Source organism: Eleutherodactylus coqui, chromosome 2 (assembly GCF_035609145.1).
Source record: "Eleutherodactylus coqui strain aEleCoq1 chromosome 2, aEleCoq1.hap1, whole genome shotgun sequence".
Taxonomy (NCBI): domain Eukaryota; kingdom Metazoa; phylum Chordata; class Amphibia; order Anura; family Eleutherodactylidae; genus Eleutherodactylus; species Eleutherodactylus coqui.
Window position 1 is genome coordinate 19,040,474 of NC_089838.1, and position 19,584 is coordinate 19,060,057.

Consider the following 19,584-nt stretch of genomic DNA (forward strand, 5'->3'; position numbering starts at 1 on the left):
CGCTTTATTTTTGCCCCATTCTTTTTGAATCACCCAGTAGAGTCACATAGTGTAGAGCTGTTTCCGTTGCCTTCTCAATATGCTGCATTGTTTGCATAACGATTATTGTACCCTGTTTCCTGAAAATAAGACATACCCTGAAAATAAGACATAGCATGATTTTCCAGAATTTTTGAGAATGCAATATGATTTTTCAGGCTTTTTGAGGATGCTTGAAATATAAGCCCTACCCCCAAATTAAGCCCTGCTAACAGTTAATTAAAAAGTCAATATAAACAGTGTCCAAGCAGCTGTACATGTAAAAAAGTGTAAAACCCTTTTGAACAAAAATTTATGTAAGACACTGTCTTATTTTCAGGGAAACACGGTACAATACTTTTTTCTTCCGGAATGGTTTTAATGGTGTTCAGTCCTCCGGACACATTTTCTTTTGTTGGTTACATGCCAAAGAGAACATTTATCTCCATTGAACACACCACACAATAATGCATTGCACTGCCTACTTACACAGCATCTTTGTGACTGATTTCCGGGACGGTCGCTGTATGCTAACAGACATTTTGTCAGCTTCCAATGAGTGATCACCCCGGAGCTGAAGAAGACAAAGTGATTAAATGAAAAATCCTATTTTTTACAATGTGCCTTATATATAACTATTTTGTCATTTACCCAAAAAATCAGCCACTCTCCTGACAGGTAAAAGAGGAGTCCAGTATATTGAAACCCAATAAGAAATGGAATGAACCATTCGGAAGTAAAATGATGTATATAGTTTCATCGTATGTGCTATATACTGTACGTGATAAAGCAAATAGCAACAATGCCAGGCATGCAAGGCTACAGTAATTATGAGTCAAATGTCTACAAAGATCATCTTCTGCTCTGGAGGACCCAAAACATGCAATGCTTCATTTCCTCTGTGGGGGTGCTATAGGAAAATACCAGCTACCAGCTGATCACCATGGATCTCAGGAGGAGTAAAGAAACTTGTGATTGACTTTTGTTCACGGACTCTTTTTAACCAAAGGGAATTGTCTAAAGCAGGGGTCCCCAACTCCAGTCCTCAGGGACCACCAACAGGTCATGTTTTCAGGATATCCTATAGTAGGAACACCTGTGGCAATGTCTGAGGCATTCACAAGAATTACATCACCTGTGCAATACTGAGGAAATCCTGAAAACATGACCTGTTGGCGGTCCCTGAGGACTGGAGTTGGGGACCACTGGTCTAAAGTGGAAAACCACTTCAAAAGGCACTTCAACATACAATAAGTAGCTGTCTGCAAATAAAAGTCACGTTCTTGTGTTAAATCATTTAAATCTATATTCAGCAGATTCTTTAAAGAGGTTTTTCTTTATAACTCTGCTATATTGATAATGATAACCTATTCACAGGATAGGCCAACAATAGCTGATTGTCCAGGGTTCACTGCCCAGGACGCTGACTGATCAGCTGTTTACCACATCTGCTGTTACCCTGTATAAGTTGGAAGCAGATAGCTCTGTACATTGTGCAGTAGTCCAACATAGTATTCCAGGCACTGCTGCTCCCATTGTAGTGAATGGGAACTGTGCCTGCAATACCACGCTGAGCCACTACACAATGTACAGTGCTATCTGCTTCCAATTCTAGACAGGGTAACAGCTGGTCTGCTGAAAAGTTGATCGATCAGAATCCTGGGTAGTGGATGCTAAAAATGTGATTGCAATATATCAAGGCCCCCAGAAATGCTGTTAAGGCCTTAAAGAGGTTGATGAGATTTATTTATTTGTAAACTCTCAAGTTTATAATAACCATATAAAAGATGCAAACAGTAAATATCATCCACAATGCAGTATAGAATGGGATGTATCAGATCATACAATACTCGTATAAAAACAACTTATAACAATCAGTGTGAGAAACATCCATGATAACGGGTCTGCCATAGGGGTCTTCAGGGATAGAGTACCACTAGCTCATAATGTCAGATAACTATAATACAGCATTAACCCTTTCCAATCCACTGTCTGATGTCTGAAGACATTCTGATTGAAGGCTGTACAGCTCTGTTTTTGGAAAATGTCCGGCAGGGTATTCTTACTGTATATTACTGGCTGCTCTGTTGTCAGGGGCCTCTCCAGCATGTCCCATACTGCAGTACTGGCTCGAGCCAGCAGATGGCGCCATTGTATAATGACAGAAAGAGAAAGCCAGAAAGCCCCCTAGGAAACCCTGAATCCAAAATTGCATTGCAAAGGGTTAACATATATACTATTATAGTAATACTATATATTATAATACTATTATATTAGCAAAATATTAACTGCAACTGTCTCTGATAGCTGTCTGGGGGTTCCAGAAATGGAAAAAGGGGTGGAGTGATGAGGAGGTGCAGCCATAGAAGAATCCCTGCTGAAGCCTGTAAGTGGCGGAGGGGTCACGTGCAGAATGAACAGCACATGACCGCCCTTCACTTTTTCTGCATTCCAGTACAGCGGGCACTGCGGCTTTACTTTAAGGCCATGTAACCTTTTTTATGCTCCAGAAACCCCTTTTAGCTGCAATACCTTATCTTAGGAGGTCTGTGACGCACCCCATGTTTAATTGGTTCAAACTGCTTCCTCTGCACACAGAGCTTTTGCTACGGGTGTGATGCAAAATCTGTGTGGAATGTGCACTGACTTCAGGCAGATTCCACTTCACATTCACTGCAAATCAACAACCTGAAAGTGAAAATGGATTTGCCGCATTAAACTGGGCAAAATCTGTGTTTGGGTCTGTGATTATAAGGTGAATAAATGTCAGACTGCGTCCATATAAACATGGCCTTAGGGTATCTAACACATAGCGCAAATTCTGCAGATTTTCTGTAGTGGAATTGCCTGTCGCAAATCTATAGCATATACAGTAGAACCCATGAGAATGTAAGAAACTTTATGCACATGGTACAGAATAAAATTCACTCTGAAGGTGCAATGTGCGAAAAGCGGGAAGAGGCCTGCCCTCTCTGAGCGGTTTCTAAGATGTGGCTGAGGAGCTGTGTCACAGTGGCGATGAGTGCAGCACGCTCTTTGTAATCTTGCGCTCCACTGAAAGTATAGAACAGGATCTAGACCATTAATTAGGTAGTCGTGGCAAAAGTGCCTGGATTAAAAGCTCTTGGTAGCGAAATAAGACTTAAACACATATGTAGATAAATGACAGGCACACCATTTACTTTCAGGCCTGTGGTTGTTTGCTTTATTATTAGGCACCAGAAATTGCATATATAACTTGCATATATACTGTTTAACACTTTATACATGGATAAACAAGCCTTGGGGAGGCCGTATCTGAGCTAAGGGAGGGAGCTATATATAGAGAGAGAACTGATGAGAAAATACCCCTTTTTTCCGACTAACAGTAAATTGCCCATTATGAAGCACTGTGCTGAGGATTTTTTTAGTACTTCCAAAATCCGATGAAGATTCTCTACTGCATGTCTGAAGCTGTCATCCAGTAGGTTTGGGAAAACAAGCAGTTTCTTCCAGCATAGGGGTAATTTATGAGCAGCTACACAAAGGATTTCTTGAATGTTTACATAACGTATCTCTAATTACAGCAGTACAGAGGAGGGGAAGAAGCTGTGTGCTAGATCTTCACATGGCTCCCAGCTTCCTCCCTGTCCATCTCGGCTTCTCTCCGACTGAACTTCTCACTCCATACTGCCTACTGCCCTTTGACTTCCATCTTCTAACACTGCTTTATCATTTAACAACTGTGCCACTGGAAATAAGCCGGAAACCCCCTGCTTTAACCTCACTTGTCACAGCTCAGCAGCTACGTGAATTACGACGGTGCCTAAACAACCATAACTCTTTAGTTCCTATCTCCCCTTCTTATTAAATGAAGTCCAGCATAACTACCCTTTGTTGAATGAACTGTTACCGTGTTTCCTTGAAAATATGACAGTGTCTTATATTAATTTTTGTTCAAAAAGGTTTAACTTTTTTACATGTACAGCTGCCTGGACACTATTTAAATTGACTTTTTCAATTAACTGTTAGCAGGGCTTAATTTGGGAGTAGGGCTTATATTTCAAGCATCCTCAAAAAAGCTTGAAAAATCATTTTGCATCCTCAAAAATTCTGGAAAATCATGCTATGTCTTATTTTCAGGATATGTCTTATTTTCAGGGAAACAGGGTAGTTTGAACAGTTGCTTTTAACTTGCAGGTAAACTACGTCTACTTCTATCCTGTAGTGCCAGTCCAGGTCACTACAAAGGAGCAGTAGAATAGACAATTGTTTGCTGTGGATTTTCACAGAGAAGGGTAAATTCTGCAGCTAAATCCTTTTCCAAATCTGCATGCAAAACGTGGATTCTGTAGCGATTTCATTGCGGATTCAAGAATCTATAGCAAAATGTCTCATGGATGTAGCCTTAAAGGGGTTGTCCAGGACTTTAACTATTGATAACTGGTGCTCCAGATAGGTTATCAATAGTGAAAGGGTTTTCTGGTTGTTTATGAACTCGCCTCATGACAGGATAGTAGATTAACGGGGTTTTGTCTCCCCGGAACCCCATCGATCAGCTGTTTATAAGCCGCTGCACTCGTGCATTGAGCTGGTTTCTGCAGGAAGCAGATAGCTCCATTCCTTCTGCACTGGCCTAGCTTGGTATTGCAGTCATTGCAATGAATAGGAATTTGTCCAGTGCAGTAAGAATGGACCTGTCTGCTTCCTGTAGATACCAGCTCAGTGCACAAGTGCTGTGGCCCTGAGAAATTTATAAGCAGGGGTTCTGCTATTGATGACCTGTTCTGAGGATAGGCCGTATGCAGTTTATACCTGGACAGCCCTTTAATTGTCAGGGTCTGTTGCTCAGGATGCCCGCTCATTAAGGCTTCATGTCTAAGAATGGGGTGGGTTCTGCGAGCGAGAGCCTGCAGCGAAATCTGACCCTGCCTGTGGCCGAGGACCCTGCATACCTGTGCGGGTAGGCGTCTGCATGGACCTTTGCTTTCTGTTCTGTGATGGTCTACATGGCTCGCTGTCAGAAATGCGCAGTACAGATTTTTTTTTTAATCTCCTGCTTCCCCATGGAATCCATGGCCCGTCCGCGGATCAGATGGCTTTCACTGACTTTAATGGAAGCCGTCCGTGCAGGATTCACAATGAAATGGAGCATACTGCGATTTTTTTTCCCAACCAAAAGGTCTGCAAATCAAATCCACATGCTTTATTTCATTTGTGGACACCTACGTTTCTCTATGGGCGGCTTGATTTGCAGATCTCCTGTGTGGGTGCCCCGTGCGGATTCCACAAATCAAATCCGTCCGTGGACTAATCACTAGGCTGCTGTCAGTGCAGACAGTGCTGGAGGCAGATAGCACTGTTAACATTGTACCATACTGGGCTGGTACCAGGGTCGTAACTAAAGGCTCAGGGGCCCTGATGCAAAAGTTGAGCTGGGCCCCCCCCTCTATCCGTATCTGTACCCGTACCCATACCTAAACCATGCTGCACAGAGGCATAACTTGAAGCTTCTGGGCCCCAATGCAAAACCTGTAACAGGGCCCCCAACTATAATGCTTTATTCATAGTACTGGGCTCCCTATATGGAGAAGAGAGGCCTTATGGGCCCCCTAAGGCTCCTGGGCCCGGGTGCAACCGCATCCCCTGCACCCTCTATAGTTACGCCCCTGACTGATACTACAGGCTCAGCTCCCACTGAATTTAATGCAATACCAACCCAGGCCACTGCAATATGAATAGCACTATCTACCTTCAGTGACGTCCTCACTGACAGCGGACCTGATAACAAATGACCCCACCAATCAACTGTTAATTATCTATCCTGGGAATAGATTGTCAATAGTAACAATTCCAGACCTGCCCTCTCAGGGTGAAAGCTCTTTAACAACAGACATGTAAATAGATCCTCCCAGTTTACTATATAGCCGCTATTTGTGTATGATCAGATTGCTAATCGCTAGTTGTTGAGAAAATAGAACAGAATGGAAATGTTGTCATTGATGTTGGGAAAAGGTCATTACGGAGACAATCATGGGGGATCAGTGTGTACAGAGTGTAGTGGCGGTCAAGGCGTGACATTAATCTGGGCTATAGACTCATGGAAACAAAGAGTTAATTCCTGCATTTTCCTGCTTTTAACAAAAGAGAACAAGCTTACGGCCCTGGAGGCGGCCAGTGTTCCCATTAACGCTAGCAAAATGACTGTTACACAATCAGCCATTCACCAAATAACCCCGGGCTTAATAAGCGCATTTTGTCTACCTGCTGTTTCTGTAAGAGCCATCTCTGTATGATGGGGCGACTGTTAATTTCAGAGAGCAGAGCATCCTCATGCAACTCACAGACACGTCAGTCCTGCCATATGGAATGTAGCGTTGATCCGTAAAAAATGTAAACTTTCACAATGTCAGAAAAGCATATAGTGTACCTTGTAAGAGCACCCCATATTTCTGACTAAAGGACACACTTTTTAGCAAGGAAAAGTCTATGTGTTTTGGTCTGATGTCAGGAGGGTCTGGCAGCACCAGACCCCTCTGACCATTTCCATAATGATCAGACATAGCGCTTCTGCACTGAAACTGATCATTAGGACCACCGGAGACTATTCCCTCCTTCCTTGTAGCGCCGGTCTGGCCGCCACTGATCACAGACTCTGACCTCACCTTTTGGTATTTGTACTTTTCCTGGTGGGTTTGCGCAGTATATTGCGCATCCCCTTGCATATTGCGCACCTCCCATAGACTTCTATGAGGCCCTTTGGTGCACAAATATGCAGCATAATAGAAATGGTCCTATTTTATTACGCATGTGAGAAAAGTAGGTGAGAACAAACCCATTGAAATCACTGGGTGCTATTGTCTGTGTTTTGCGCAAAACCGAGCGCAAATGAATTCGTCTGAAGTTGCCCTGATAGTCCGAGTCACACTGCATCCACACACGTATATGCGCAATACACAGAGAATAGAATCCGTTGATTTCAATGGGTTTGTACATATTTATGTGTTTTTCATGCACATTTTGCTCGTGCAAAAGCAAAACATGGCATGCTCTAATTTTGTGCACCAAGGGCCCTAATAGAAGTTTATGGGGGGGGTGCGAAAGTGCGCATGCTATACGCAAGTGGATGCGTGAAACACTGCGCAATTCCTCTGGAAAAAGAACATTTCTGGAACTCATTAGATGAATTAGCCATTTAAATCGGGGCGCAGTTGTGCTCCGAGTGCATGATGCCGTGCCTTGCGTGCAGAAAAACTGCAGTACAATACGCAAACATGCGCACAAAGAAGACCAGTTTACGGCGCAAATACGTTGAAATCAATGGGAAACACTTGCCGATTCTCCAATGCTAATGAAACAAGTGCCGGAGGATCACAATTTCATGGAAGTGATGCAAAGCATTTTGGCATGTAAACGTATCCGCAGTTAAAACGCGCGATGAAAAGCCTGATATCGGGTCAGGTTTATCGGTACGATATCGCACTCGCCCATGTGATGTAGCCTCAGAGTGAGGCCCGCAGGGCGGTCAGTTGGCTGCCTCAGATACTGCTCCTGGCACTCCTGGAAAATAGCTGATTTTGCCAAGTGAAACCATGGTGATAGGTTGTGCTGCTGGGACCTGTACTATGGTTTCTAGCAGCACAGCCCCACAGGTGTGGAATGATATTGTGTTGGCTGGGTGTGGTGATCTCCTGCTAGCCAATCCCCTGGGTCTATGCTCACATATATGTCCAGGTCCTGTCAGTGTCTGTTTGGTGCTCAGGGTGAGCAGTCATGTATCCTTGTCCATTCCAGCTTGCTGTGTGACTTGTGTTCTGTTGGTTCATGTCCATTCTTACGTTTATTTTCTGTCAGTGTGTCCTGCTGAGTGCATTTGCCATTTCTGGGCCGGGGTAGCCCTTAGGGTCCTCTAGTACAGGGTTCTCCAACTCCAGTCCTCAGGGACCACCAACAGGTCATGTTTTCAGGATTTCCCCAGTGTTGCACAGGTGATGTAATTATTGTCAGTGCCTCAGACATTGCCACAGGTGTTCTTACTAGAGGATATCCTGAAAACATGACCTGTTGGTGGTCCCTGAGGACTGGAGTTGGGGACCCCTGCTCTAGTAGATGTATCTTGCTAGTGTAGGGACCGCAAGACACAAGGAGCCTTGTCATGGCCTTGCGGCTTAAGTTCATTGGCCAATGTACAAACCAATACCTCGTCCTTTTATATCTTATGATCTGCTTATGTGTACAAGTATGCAAGGTGAGTCTTTTGGTTATTTGACAGTCCCTATGTTATGTCTGTCTGTTGGTCCAGTCCACAGTTCTCTGTCCAGTTGGTGTTTCTGTCAGCTCGTCTAATCTGAAGTCCATCTCAGGTTCCCTTGTTTGTGGTCCCAACCTCTGTTTGGGCACATTCATGTGGGCCTGGTGCTTATTTGCCCACACGAACGTAACATAATGCCCCTACCGTTGGTAGGTGGATGTTAGGCCTTTGTTTCCATGTATCACCCTTTCAGGAATAGCAGGCCCAAGGTTCCATCGCGGGGCCGCCTTTATCAAGGCGATCGCCCCAGTTATTAGGTAGGGACCCTCCATCCTCCCGGTCAGTGTCCCTGTGTGTATCTGGTTTCCAGTACTGTCCCAGTGTTTGTTCTGTGGTGACGTGCACCCAGCGGTCATAATTTAAGGTCCAGCCTTTCCATTTGCTGCAGACCCCTGTGCGTTATGTACATGAGTTTGTTCCCTTCCCTACCTGACTGGCTGGCATCTGCATCAGGCCCGTATGGATAAGTCCTGTGCACGCTATGTCAGTAGGGAAGGTTGCCATGTTTTCCTCGCTGGCTATGTGCACGTTAAGTGTTACATTTGCTCCCTCCTTGTCAGGATATGTTGTGCGTTTGCATCAGGCCCTTCGGATAAGTCCTGTGCTACACCTATTCTGGTTATGACATATTTGCAGCAGTACTAGGGCCTTTGGGTAAGTCCTGTACTGCGTGGGTGTCTTTTGGAGGAGTTGCATAACTTTTGTTATGCTTAAAGGGTCCAGTGGCCCCTTTTTTAAAGAGGAGGTACTGTTAGGTTGTGCTGCTGGGACCTGTACTATGGTTTCTAGCAGTACAGCCCCAGAGGTGTGGAATGATTTGAGCTGGCTAGGTGTGGTGATCTCCTGCTAGCCAATCCCCCGGGTCTTTGCTCACATAAATACCCAGCTCTTGTCAGTGTCTGTTTGGTGTACCGGGTGAGCAGTCATCTTCCCTTGTCCTTTGCAGCTTTCTGGGTGTTTGGTGTCTTGCTGGTTCATGTCCGTTCTTACGTTTATTTTCTGTCACTTTTATGTCAGTTTGTCTCTCCTTTGTCCTGCTGAGTTATTTGCCATTTCTGGGCTAGGGTGACCTTTAGGATTCTCTAGTAGATGTGTCTTGCTAGTGTAGGTACCGCAAGAAATGAGACGCCTTGTCGTGGCCTTGCGGCTTAAGTTCATTGGCCAATGTACAAACCAATACCTCGTACTTTTATAGCTATATCACCTGCTTATGCAAAGTGAGTGTTTTGGTCATTTTGTCACTATATTATATCTGTCCGTCAGTCCAGTCTGCAGTATGCAGTTCTCTGTCCAGTTGGTGTTTCTGTCAGCTCGTCCAGTCTGTCTCAGGTTCCCTTGTTTGTGTTATACCCAGCCTGTTTTTGGCACGTTCGTGTGGGCCTTGTGCTTAGTTGCCCACGCGAACATAACACATGGCCAGATAGACATTTCCTCTAGATTGGCTAGGTCAGGGGATTTAAGTATTATACAATGGCCATTGTGAATAGTCATCCATGTAGTACAAGGACAATTCAAAGTGCACCATAATAGAAGCCACTGCTACTCCAGGCTTAGAGGGATGTTCCAAGTTGGGGACCCTGATCTATGACACCCATATGCCCAAAAAAACAACCCCCTTAAAGGACAATGACACTAAGTGAAAATAAATGCCTCCAAAGGTCTCCATAGCCTTAAGGTTTACTGGTATATTAGTAAACATAAAAATTCTACCCAATAGAATCTGTAAAAGTACCGAGGGGAAGTGCCAAGCATGATGGCAAAGGATGGGACCAACCAGAATTAAGACCCCTCTCTCCATAGCAGATGCACGGTCTGCCTCTATAGCATGTCCAGCCTCACTCATCATTACCAGTACAGATGAGACCAATGGTGACTCTCCCAGGCTTTCCTGTTATACAAATCCTAACGACTATGAAATGAAGGTCCTACTCTTCTCAGCACGTCAGAGAGAACCCATCATTCATATTGTCAAGGACAAATGAGACAAGTGACAGAGTAATGAAGTGTTCTCGAACAACCGATATGCAACAACTGATCATTCTTCTAGCAAGAGGTGGGCAGAGAGGTTAAACACCTGCAAATCCACTCATCTGCAATTAGAAGGCATCACAATAAAAGATTTTGTGCATTTCTGTAATCTTAATTAGCTTTTATGGCTCTTAGACAGTGTTAGGACGCTTTCACACAAGCGCTGCAATTATTGGCCGGCCTCATCGTGATCGAAAATCGCATGAATTAGAGGCAGCCGCGACTTGGTCGCATCTTCCGTTTTCTCACCCATTCAGACGGCTGGGTGTGGCGTATATACACCGCAGCACGGAAAACCGTCGGCAGGGGGGAGTGTGTCCAGCTGTGCTAAACTCCCTTTTCGCCCCTTGGGAGAAGGTGGGACAGGAGCTGAGCCGAGCTACTCCTGCTAAACTCCCCACTCCCTCCCCAGCCTATGGGAGCTAAACTCCCTCCCCCTTCCTTTTTCTCACGGGTCGTATAGGCTCCTATAAGAGTCTATGGGAACGCCCGGCGTATTCCAGCAAAAGATAGGACAAGTCCTATCTTTTCTGTCCGGGCATAAAAACAGCCGGCCAGAATCCGCACCGTATGCACTATCTTTTCCGGCTGTCCGATTTTACATGCCGGAAAATCGCCCATTTTAACAAATGGATTGGAATCCAATGTTTCGGATGGTTGCGATTTTTGGGCGTTTTAAAACATTTGGGTGAAACTAGCCTAATACATCAGTTTTAGGGGTATTGGTGAAGTTCTGGTTTGGTTCAAACTAATTGGGACTGAAAAAAACTTTTTGCCGAAATTTTGCAAACAGGGCAAATTGAACGTTTCAAAAGTTTGCTGCTGACTTATCTCCACATACCCTTGATATACTGTGTCCATGTGTCGTGGTGGGAGTAGTTTTTAAAGGTAACGTATAGATAAAAGATAAACTAATGTGATAGCCTGCAGTAGCATTTTTACTGTAGTCAGAGGCGTAACTTGAAGCTTCCGGGCCCCAATGCAAAACCTGTAACGGGGCCCCCAACTATAATGCTTTATTCATAGTACTGGGCTCCCTACATGGAGAAGAGAGGCCTTATGGGCCCCCCAAGGCTCCTGGGCCCGGGTGCAACCACATCCCCTATAGTTACGTCAGTGCCCTGGGTCTCTTGGCCCCAGTGATCTCCACTTTCAAATATGTCTTTGCCCTTCCCCTCCATCAGTGCCCCAACTATTCAACACCTCCGCATTGTGGTAGTGATAGAAAATAAATAGTGGCATCTGCATATTGTGATATAGGTCCAGGTGAAGCCCCAGGTTATGTACAGTAAGATACATCAGCTGCCCAAGGGATTGGATATGGGACCAGTCTTAGCTACGTGTAACCCGTGCGGTCGCACAAGACGTCGGTCACCAGCCTATAGGAGGACACCAAGCAGAGACAGGCCGTGGGGGCAATCACCCAAGTTAGATTCTCCCAGCCAGATGATGTTTTTCCTTCAGAGTCTTGTGGAGCTACATGAATGCTTCTCCTCCTGGCTCTGTCTTCTGCCCTGTGATCTTCCAAGACACCACCATCAGCCAGTTTGTTCTTGGTGCTGTATTTACCATATTAACTTACTTCTGAGGCTGTATTTATCTCATAAGCCTGGTTCTGAGGCTGTATTTATCTTATGAGCCTGGTTCTGAGGCTGTATTTATCTTATGAGCCTGGTTCTGAGGCTGTATTTATCTTATGAGCCTGGTTCTGAGGCTGTATTTATGTTGTGAGCTTGGTTCTGGGGCTGTATCTATGTACTGAGCTTGGTTATGAGGCTGTATTTATGTTGTGAGCTTGGTTCTGGTATTTTAACTATGTACTAAGCTTGGTTCTTGTGGCATATTTATGCACTGAACTTGGTTCTGGTGCTGTATCTATGTACTAGACTTGGTTCTGGTGCCATCTCTATGTAACAAGCGATGTTCTGGTATTGAATCTAAGTACTGAAGTTGGCTCTGGTACTGTACTTATGTTATGAGCTTGGTTCAGTAGCTGTATTTATGTTACGGATTTGGTTGTAAAGCTGTATTTATGTAATGGGTTTGGTTCTGGTGCTATATCTATGTTATTAACTTGGTTCTGGTGCCATCTCTATGTAATAAGCGATGTTCTGGTATTGAATCTATGTACTGAAGTTGGTTCTGGTACTGTACTTATGTTATGAGCTTGGTTCAGTAGCTGTATTTATGTTATCGATTTGGTTTTGAAGCTGTATTTATGCAATGGGTTTGGTTCTGGTGCTATATCTATGTTATTAACTTGGTTCTGGTGCCATCTCTATGTAATAAGCGATGTTCTGGTATTGAATCTATGTACTGAAGTTGGTTCTGGTACTGTACTTATGTTATGAGCTTGGTTCAGTAGCTGTATTTATGTTATCGATTTGGTTTTGAAGCTGTATTTATGCAATGGGTTTGGTTCTGGTGCTATATTTATGTTATTAACTTGGTTCTGGTGCTGTATTGATTCACTGAGAATGCAGGCAAACTGCTTGTCCGTTCAAAATATAATTTTCTTTCAATGGTGGCGGGCACATAAAAAATCCACCCAACCCTGCTGTGAATTTTAAAGAGGTTGCATAAGCGTAGAAGACCATGCTTGTTCATAATCTGTTTCTGGCTTTGCAGCTCAGTTATATTAACGTCACGGGCTGTAATACTAGACACAGCCAATAGACAAGAGTGGCGCTGTTTCTGGAAGAAACCGTCTTTTTTAATCTCCTATATTACTAGTTCTTCCCTCCAGCAGCCACGTGTAGAGTTCTCAGCCCGGCTTACTAATAGGACAGTGAATTGGTATAGATTATATGGCGATCCGCAGCGCAGTGGATGGATTATAAGAAATCTATTTGCGGCAGTGCTTATTAATGGTCCCTGTGACAGTGTGAACACCCAAAGCCTTCTGTGCCGCAAGAAACCTCAGCCTATTTCCTCCAGGTTATCGATATTTCCCACTTGCTGCATTATATGATAATACGCTTATTACATCCGATCGCTACTGAATTTAATTAACGCGCCGCAGACGATTGTGCAATGTCCAGGAAGCAGGAAAGTCCAACTAATGGGATTTGTCGCAGGTTGTTACCTTCCTGCAGGATATCAGCAAGTAGCGTAAACCTCCAGCAAGAGGGGGACTTAGGTGACACACTTGGGAAAGCACTGCAGCCATTCGGAATAATCCAGATGTAGCAGAGCTGAGTGTGTTGTTAGGTCCAACGCTGTCAGATCACAATTTTCCTGGTATTTCTGTCTTCTGCGGTTTGCGCAGCAGCTGTACCAATCAGTGGCGACATTTTCACTGATATAGGCTCGTTTCACACGGGCGATCACGATTTTGTCGCGAGTTTAACGCGCGATATCTGACTGATTGCGGTACGCTCAGATATAGCACGTGAAAACACCACGTTGCTTTCAATTGCTTTTCTCCGGCACTGATGGTCCGAGATTGAAAAGCTGTTGTTTGTCCTCTTTTTGGGTGATTTTGTGTTAGAAATGCACATTATTTCCCAAGGCAGAAAAAATTGCATCGCCTTCGCATATAGATGCGATTTTTATGCGAGTCTGATGCAAATTTTTTACATTTTTCCCATTGAAACAACATATCATTTGCACATCTTTGGAAAACATGCATGAAAATCGCAGGTTGCAGAGATGCGGGGCATTTTTTTTCGCAAAACACATCGTGCTCGCAGCAGAAATCGCAAGATTGCAAGAACGATATCGTATTCGCCTATGTGAATGCACCCTGACAAGGGCGAGCCGAATATCGGTGTGAGTAAGCCTGGGAGTTCGCCTGCAATTGCAATGAGTTTTGCTAAAAAAAATGCATTGCATCTCAGTGCTGCGCTAGCGTGAAAATCGCAAGCTGTTTCAATAGAGAAATTTTAAAAATCGCGTCAGGCGCGCATGACAATCGCATCGATACATGAGTGTAATGTGATTGTGATATCGCTAGAGATGAGCGAGTATACTCGCTAAGGCACATTACTCGAGCGAGTAGTGCCTTAGCCGAGTATCTCCCCGCTCGTCTCTAAAGATTCGGGGACCGGCGGCGGGCGGGGAGCGGCGGGGGAGAGCGGGGAGATCTCTCTCTCCCTTCTCCCCCCCCCACTCCCCGCCGCAACTCACCTGTCACCCGCGCCGGCCCCCGAATCTTTAGAGACGAGCGGGGAGATACTCGGCTAAGGCACTACTCGCTCGAATAATGTGCCTTAGCGATTATACTCGCTCATCTCTAGATATCGCCCAAACCTCATTTCAATCGTGTACCATCAGTGCAAATGGAAAACCAGCATGTAAATTGACCCCCTGTAAATAATGGATTATTAGGACGTGCAAACTCTTCGCGTCTCGCAATCACACACGCTCTTCTCGCTTGTGTAAATACGTACTAAGTAGAGATGAGCGAGCCTACTTGGTAAGGCAGTTACTCTAGCGAGCATCGCTCTTCTCGAGTGACTGCTTAGTGATCCGAGCAGGCTCGGGTGGGCTGCAGGGGTGAGCTGGGGGAAAGCGGGGGGAAGAGAGAGATCTCTCTCTCTCTTCCTCCCGCTCCGCTCCCCCCCCCCCCCCCCCCGCAGCCCACCCGAGCCTGCTCTGATCACTAAGCCGTCAATCGAGAAGAGCGATGCTCGAGTAACTGCCTTACCGGGTAGGCTCGCTCATCTCTAGTACTGAGGGCAAAAACAGACGGCCGTATGCACAACTACGCTTGCTGCTACAGAGCGTAGTTGCGCATGATTGTTTTTTTTTTTCTTCTCGGACTTTTCAAACTCCACATTAGGCGCACGAGTTTGAAAAGAACAGTGAGAAGATTGGTCCTGCTCTGTCCCGCTCACATGCAAATACGCACAAAGATATTACATGCTGCGTTTTTCTCTCTCGCTCGCTCAAAACTTGCGTGCAGATCCAAAGCACCCATGAAAGTCTATAGGAGCGTAAGAAACACGGTGAACATAGATGTCATATATGTGTGCTCACTGTGGGGTTTTTTGCATGTTGCCAGGAAATAGAGGTGAGCGAGCGTACTCGGTTCGGGTGTTTTTGCACTCGAGCACCGCTTTCTCCGAGTAACTGACTACTCGGGTGAAAAGATTCAGGGGTCGGGGGACGGCGTGGTGGATCGGGGGGTAGCAGTGGGGAACAGGGGGGGAGCTCTCTCTCTCTCCTCCCCCACTCTCCTCTGCAATCCCCCGCTCACCCCCGGCGCCCCCCGAAACTTTTCATCCGAGTAGTCAGTTACTCGGAAAAAGCGGTGCTCGAGTGCAAAAACACCCGAACCGAGTACGCTCGCTCATCTCTACCAGGAAACAATGACAAAAAAAAGTGAGTTTGAGGGCAGTTTCAGACAAATGTGTTTTTGCGCTCTTAGGCGGCCATGACGATCAGTCGCATAAGGGGACAGAACGAAACCACTGATTTCAATGGATTTAGGAAGTTTCGCTTTCACAAGCCCTCGCCTCACAATGTCAATTGTACAGCTGAAAAAAAGATAGGACTTGCCCTATCTTTCACGCACGTAGTTAATAATCGTATAGGTACCTGTCTTCCCGCATTTTTTTCAAACTCCTGCGCTCTAGCGTGGAGTTTGGACGGCCGGCGAAGGGGAAGAAAATTCCCTTTTTCCAGCGCAAGTACATTCGGCACCCGTGAACATAGTCGCGCCTACGGCCAACTAAAACCGCCACAAGTGAGCGTTCATGCAGGGCTTTTGGTGCACGTGAAAACAGATAGCACACAGACATTTAAAAAAAGCACACATGCAACATGCACATAGACACGCAGTGAAAACTGTTCATTTTTCACGCATCGAAATTGCTTGTGTGAATAAGCCCTTAGACATGCTACCTATCATGGTGTCAGATCTCACCTATGGTAACTCAGTCACATCTCCCAACAGTTCATTGGAAATTCTTGACAAATCTAACATTGCCCCTCTTGGTAATATCATTTTTGGCCATCCTTTTCCAAAAATTAAGATACACAAAAACCTTTTTGAGACGGCCACCAAAAAAATTGCATAGCCTTCTAGCTCGATTGTCCTATCAAAGAACATAGTTATAGGATGGTCCCAAAGAGCTATCATTGGAGATCTGGTCTAGATGAAGGGTGGTCTTCTCAAAGAGATGCTGAGGTATCATTGTATAAGCATATATTTTTGAACTTCATGACTTATGAGATATAAAGTTCATAGGTCTACCCGATGAGCTCATGTTAGGAAGGGTACATGGTATAGTACATGATAGTGAATGACATCAGACTTACTTTAATGCCCATCAGACAGTAAAGGACAGTGATGACTCCCATAGGCAGCACGTAGAAGAGCAGAGATGTGACTTGGATGATACAGTTGTAAATCCACAAGGGTTGGACCACCGTGCAAGTAGCAGAGTCGGGAACAAGACTCCCATTGGGGAAGTATTGCAGTAGGATGCCATGTGTGCTGGTATTGGGAATGGAAAAAAGAATGGAGAAGATCCAAAGTGTGATGAGTATTCGCAGTGCCCTTCTTCGGGTGCTCTTGAGCTTGGCTTGAAAAGGATGCATAATGGCCACGTATCTTTCCACGCTGACTGTGGTCACACTGAGAATGGAGGCAAAACACACAGTTTCAAAAAGCACTGTCTTAAAATAACAGCCCCAAGCCCCAAAAAGGAAAGGGTAGTTGCTCCACATCTCATAAACTTCAAGAGGCATCCCGAGAAGGAGGACGAGAAGGTCAGAAACAGCCAGACTGAACAGGTAATAGTTTGTTGGAGTCCTCATGTTATGGTGCTTCAAGATCACCAGACACACCAACATGTTGCCACTGACCCCCACCAAGAAGATAACTGCGTAGACTAGAGTCATTGGCAACGATAAGCGACTGCGCTTTGGTCCGCACAAATATGCCAAGTATTCTTCGGTGCTGTTGATATACCTCAACAAAGAGTGGTCCGCAGGAAAAATATGAGCTGGCCACGTGGAGTTGATGTACTGCTGCTCATCCATGACTATGGCTTGATAAGATCAGGACCAATCAGTTTGGTGATAATCAATGAGGAGAAAGGCAAAAAAAAATGTTGGATTATGTCAATATGAATTAAACATAGGTGGGAAATTTGGAATGGGTGACCAATGGCTAAAAAACAAAAAAAAACACAAAAAAAGATACATAAAAGACACAAATGAGAACAATGGGATGAAATAACTCAAATCATTGATATCTAGGAGGACTGAAATAAAGGACTCCAAATATCAGGATGGAACCTGAATAAAGTAAAAGTCAATAAAAGGAAGCAAAAATGGAGAAACAAGTTAAAATATGTCATAAAAAGACAACAAAAATGTCCTAAAATCCTCTTTCCAGGCACTTTCCATATAAAGACTTGGGTCTTCGGATGGGAAAATGCTGCTTTACTCTGTTTGTGCTGCTGTGATACTGCACACCAGTTGCCTTTCAAAGACCCGTGTTTTGCATTGAACTTCTCCTCCCCTGAAGGATGTTGATTGGATGCCGGGGATTATTCCATATTCTTACAAGGAGTTGAAGGAGGTTTCCACAGAGATCTGAGACGAGGGGACTTCAGTCCGGCTATTGCAGGTGGTTCGCTTTTCATGACAATGTTCCATTAATGACAGTTTAACAATGCCATGGCTTGGAAGGGTTAAGTCCGGCAGATAGATTCTGTCCTAATGATGTTGTTAGTGGGGAATACAAGCTAGGAGGACTGAGAAAAGCTAATGATCAGCACACAGGTACCGCTCGCCATGCAAATGATAACGCATTCCAGGTCTGACATCATTATTCGGAGATTTAGCCCTAAATAACAGCTGATATTGGATTAATGATCTACAGGGTTTCTACAAATGATCTTCCCGATGTGAAACCCCCCTAACTCATGTTTAATGACACTCAGATACAGAAAATTTGAGATCAATGGAAACAAACTCAAAGTTTCCGTTTAGCAAAACCGTCTAATGGTAAGAGTGTCCTTGTTGCCCTCAGCAGCCAATCACATTACAGCTTTCATTTTTTCAAGCTGCTGGGGTACAGTGAAAGCTGTGGTGTGATTGGCTGCTATGGGCAGCAAAGACAGTCTTATTGTTACAGTTGGCAGGGATATCCTGACCCCGGCTATCTAGCCCCGATGACCAAGCCTAGTTGGAAGTCGCTCAGATCAGTGGATTTTCCCATCTAATGTGGATTCACACTGAAACTCCATTGGAAACTTAACATTTGATTTTATGCTGCACTCCGGGGTCAAGGGAATAATTTCTGTACAGAGGAACTCCAATTGGAAAGGGTTGAGGTTTCTAATAAAGTGGCCGGGGTGCAATCATGTGCCTGAGGCTCTACAGTCATTTAACCCTTTCCAGTCCAATTTGTATCCTGGTTTTCCTAGGGGGGCTTACTCTTTTTCTGCCATTATACAGCAGCGCTATCTGCTGGCTAAAGCCAGTACTGCATGAGGTGACACGTTGGATAGGCTCCGACAGCAGACAGGCTGGCAATATACAGTAAGAGAACCCTGACGGACGTCTTCCAACATCGGAGCTGTACAGCCTTAAATCATAATGTCTTCAGAGGTCAGACAGGGGATTGGAAAGGGTTAATAATGAAAAGGGAAAGTTAATTTTTTTGTACTTTTTTCAGTCTTCTTCTGATGGATCTTGTCAAGAATCTTTCAAAACTCTTAATCAGGAAAGTGTTTTGCGCGATTGTTTGCTGTAATTACACTCTTATGCTTACAAGATCACATTATCATTAAAGGGGTTGTCCCGCGCCGAAACGTTTTTGTTTTTTTTTCAAACCCCCCCCCCCCCCCCCGTTCGGCGCGAGACAACCCCGATGCAGGGACCTAAAGAAAAATCCGCACAGCGCTTACCTGAATCCCCGCGCTCCGGTGACTTCTTACTTACCGGCTGAAGATGGCCGCCGGCATCTTCTCCCTCCGTGGACCGCAGGGCTTCTGTGCGGTCCATTGCCGATTCCAGCCTCCTGATTGGCTGGAATCGGCACGTGACGGGGCGGAGCTACACGGAGCTACACGGAGCCCCATTGAGAACAGAAGAAGACCCGGACTGCGCAAGCGCGGCTAATTTGGCCATTAGACGGCGAAAATGAGTCGGCTCCATGGGAACGAGGACGCTAGCAACGGAGCAGGTAAGTGAAAAACTTCTTATAACTTCTGTATGGCTCATAATTAATGCACAATGTATATTACAAAGTGCATTATTATGGCCATACAGAAGTGTATAGACCCACT

General features: G+C 45.0%; 1 protein-coding gene across 1 annotated transcript in view; it reads right to left on the bottom strand.

The window, feature by feature from the left end:
* NMUR2 (neuromedin U receptor 2) overlaps positions 1-17,339 on the bottom strand; it is a 30,734-nt gene extending 13,395 nt beyond the window's left edge. Inside the window, exons 1-2 of the mRNA XM_066589197.1 lie at positions 16,601-17,339; positions 508-592 (exon numbers count right to left, since the gene is read on the bottom strand). Of these exons, the coding sequence (XP_066445294.1) occupies positions 508-592; positions 16,601-17,326 (811 nt within the window). The 5' untranslated portion in view covers positions 17,327-17,339. The remainder of the gene's footprint in view (positions 1-507; positions 593-16,600) is intronic.
* Between the last annotated feature and the right edge of the window lie 2,245 nt (positions 17,340-19,584).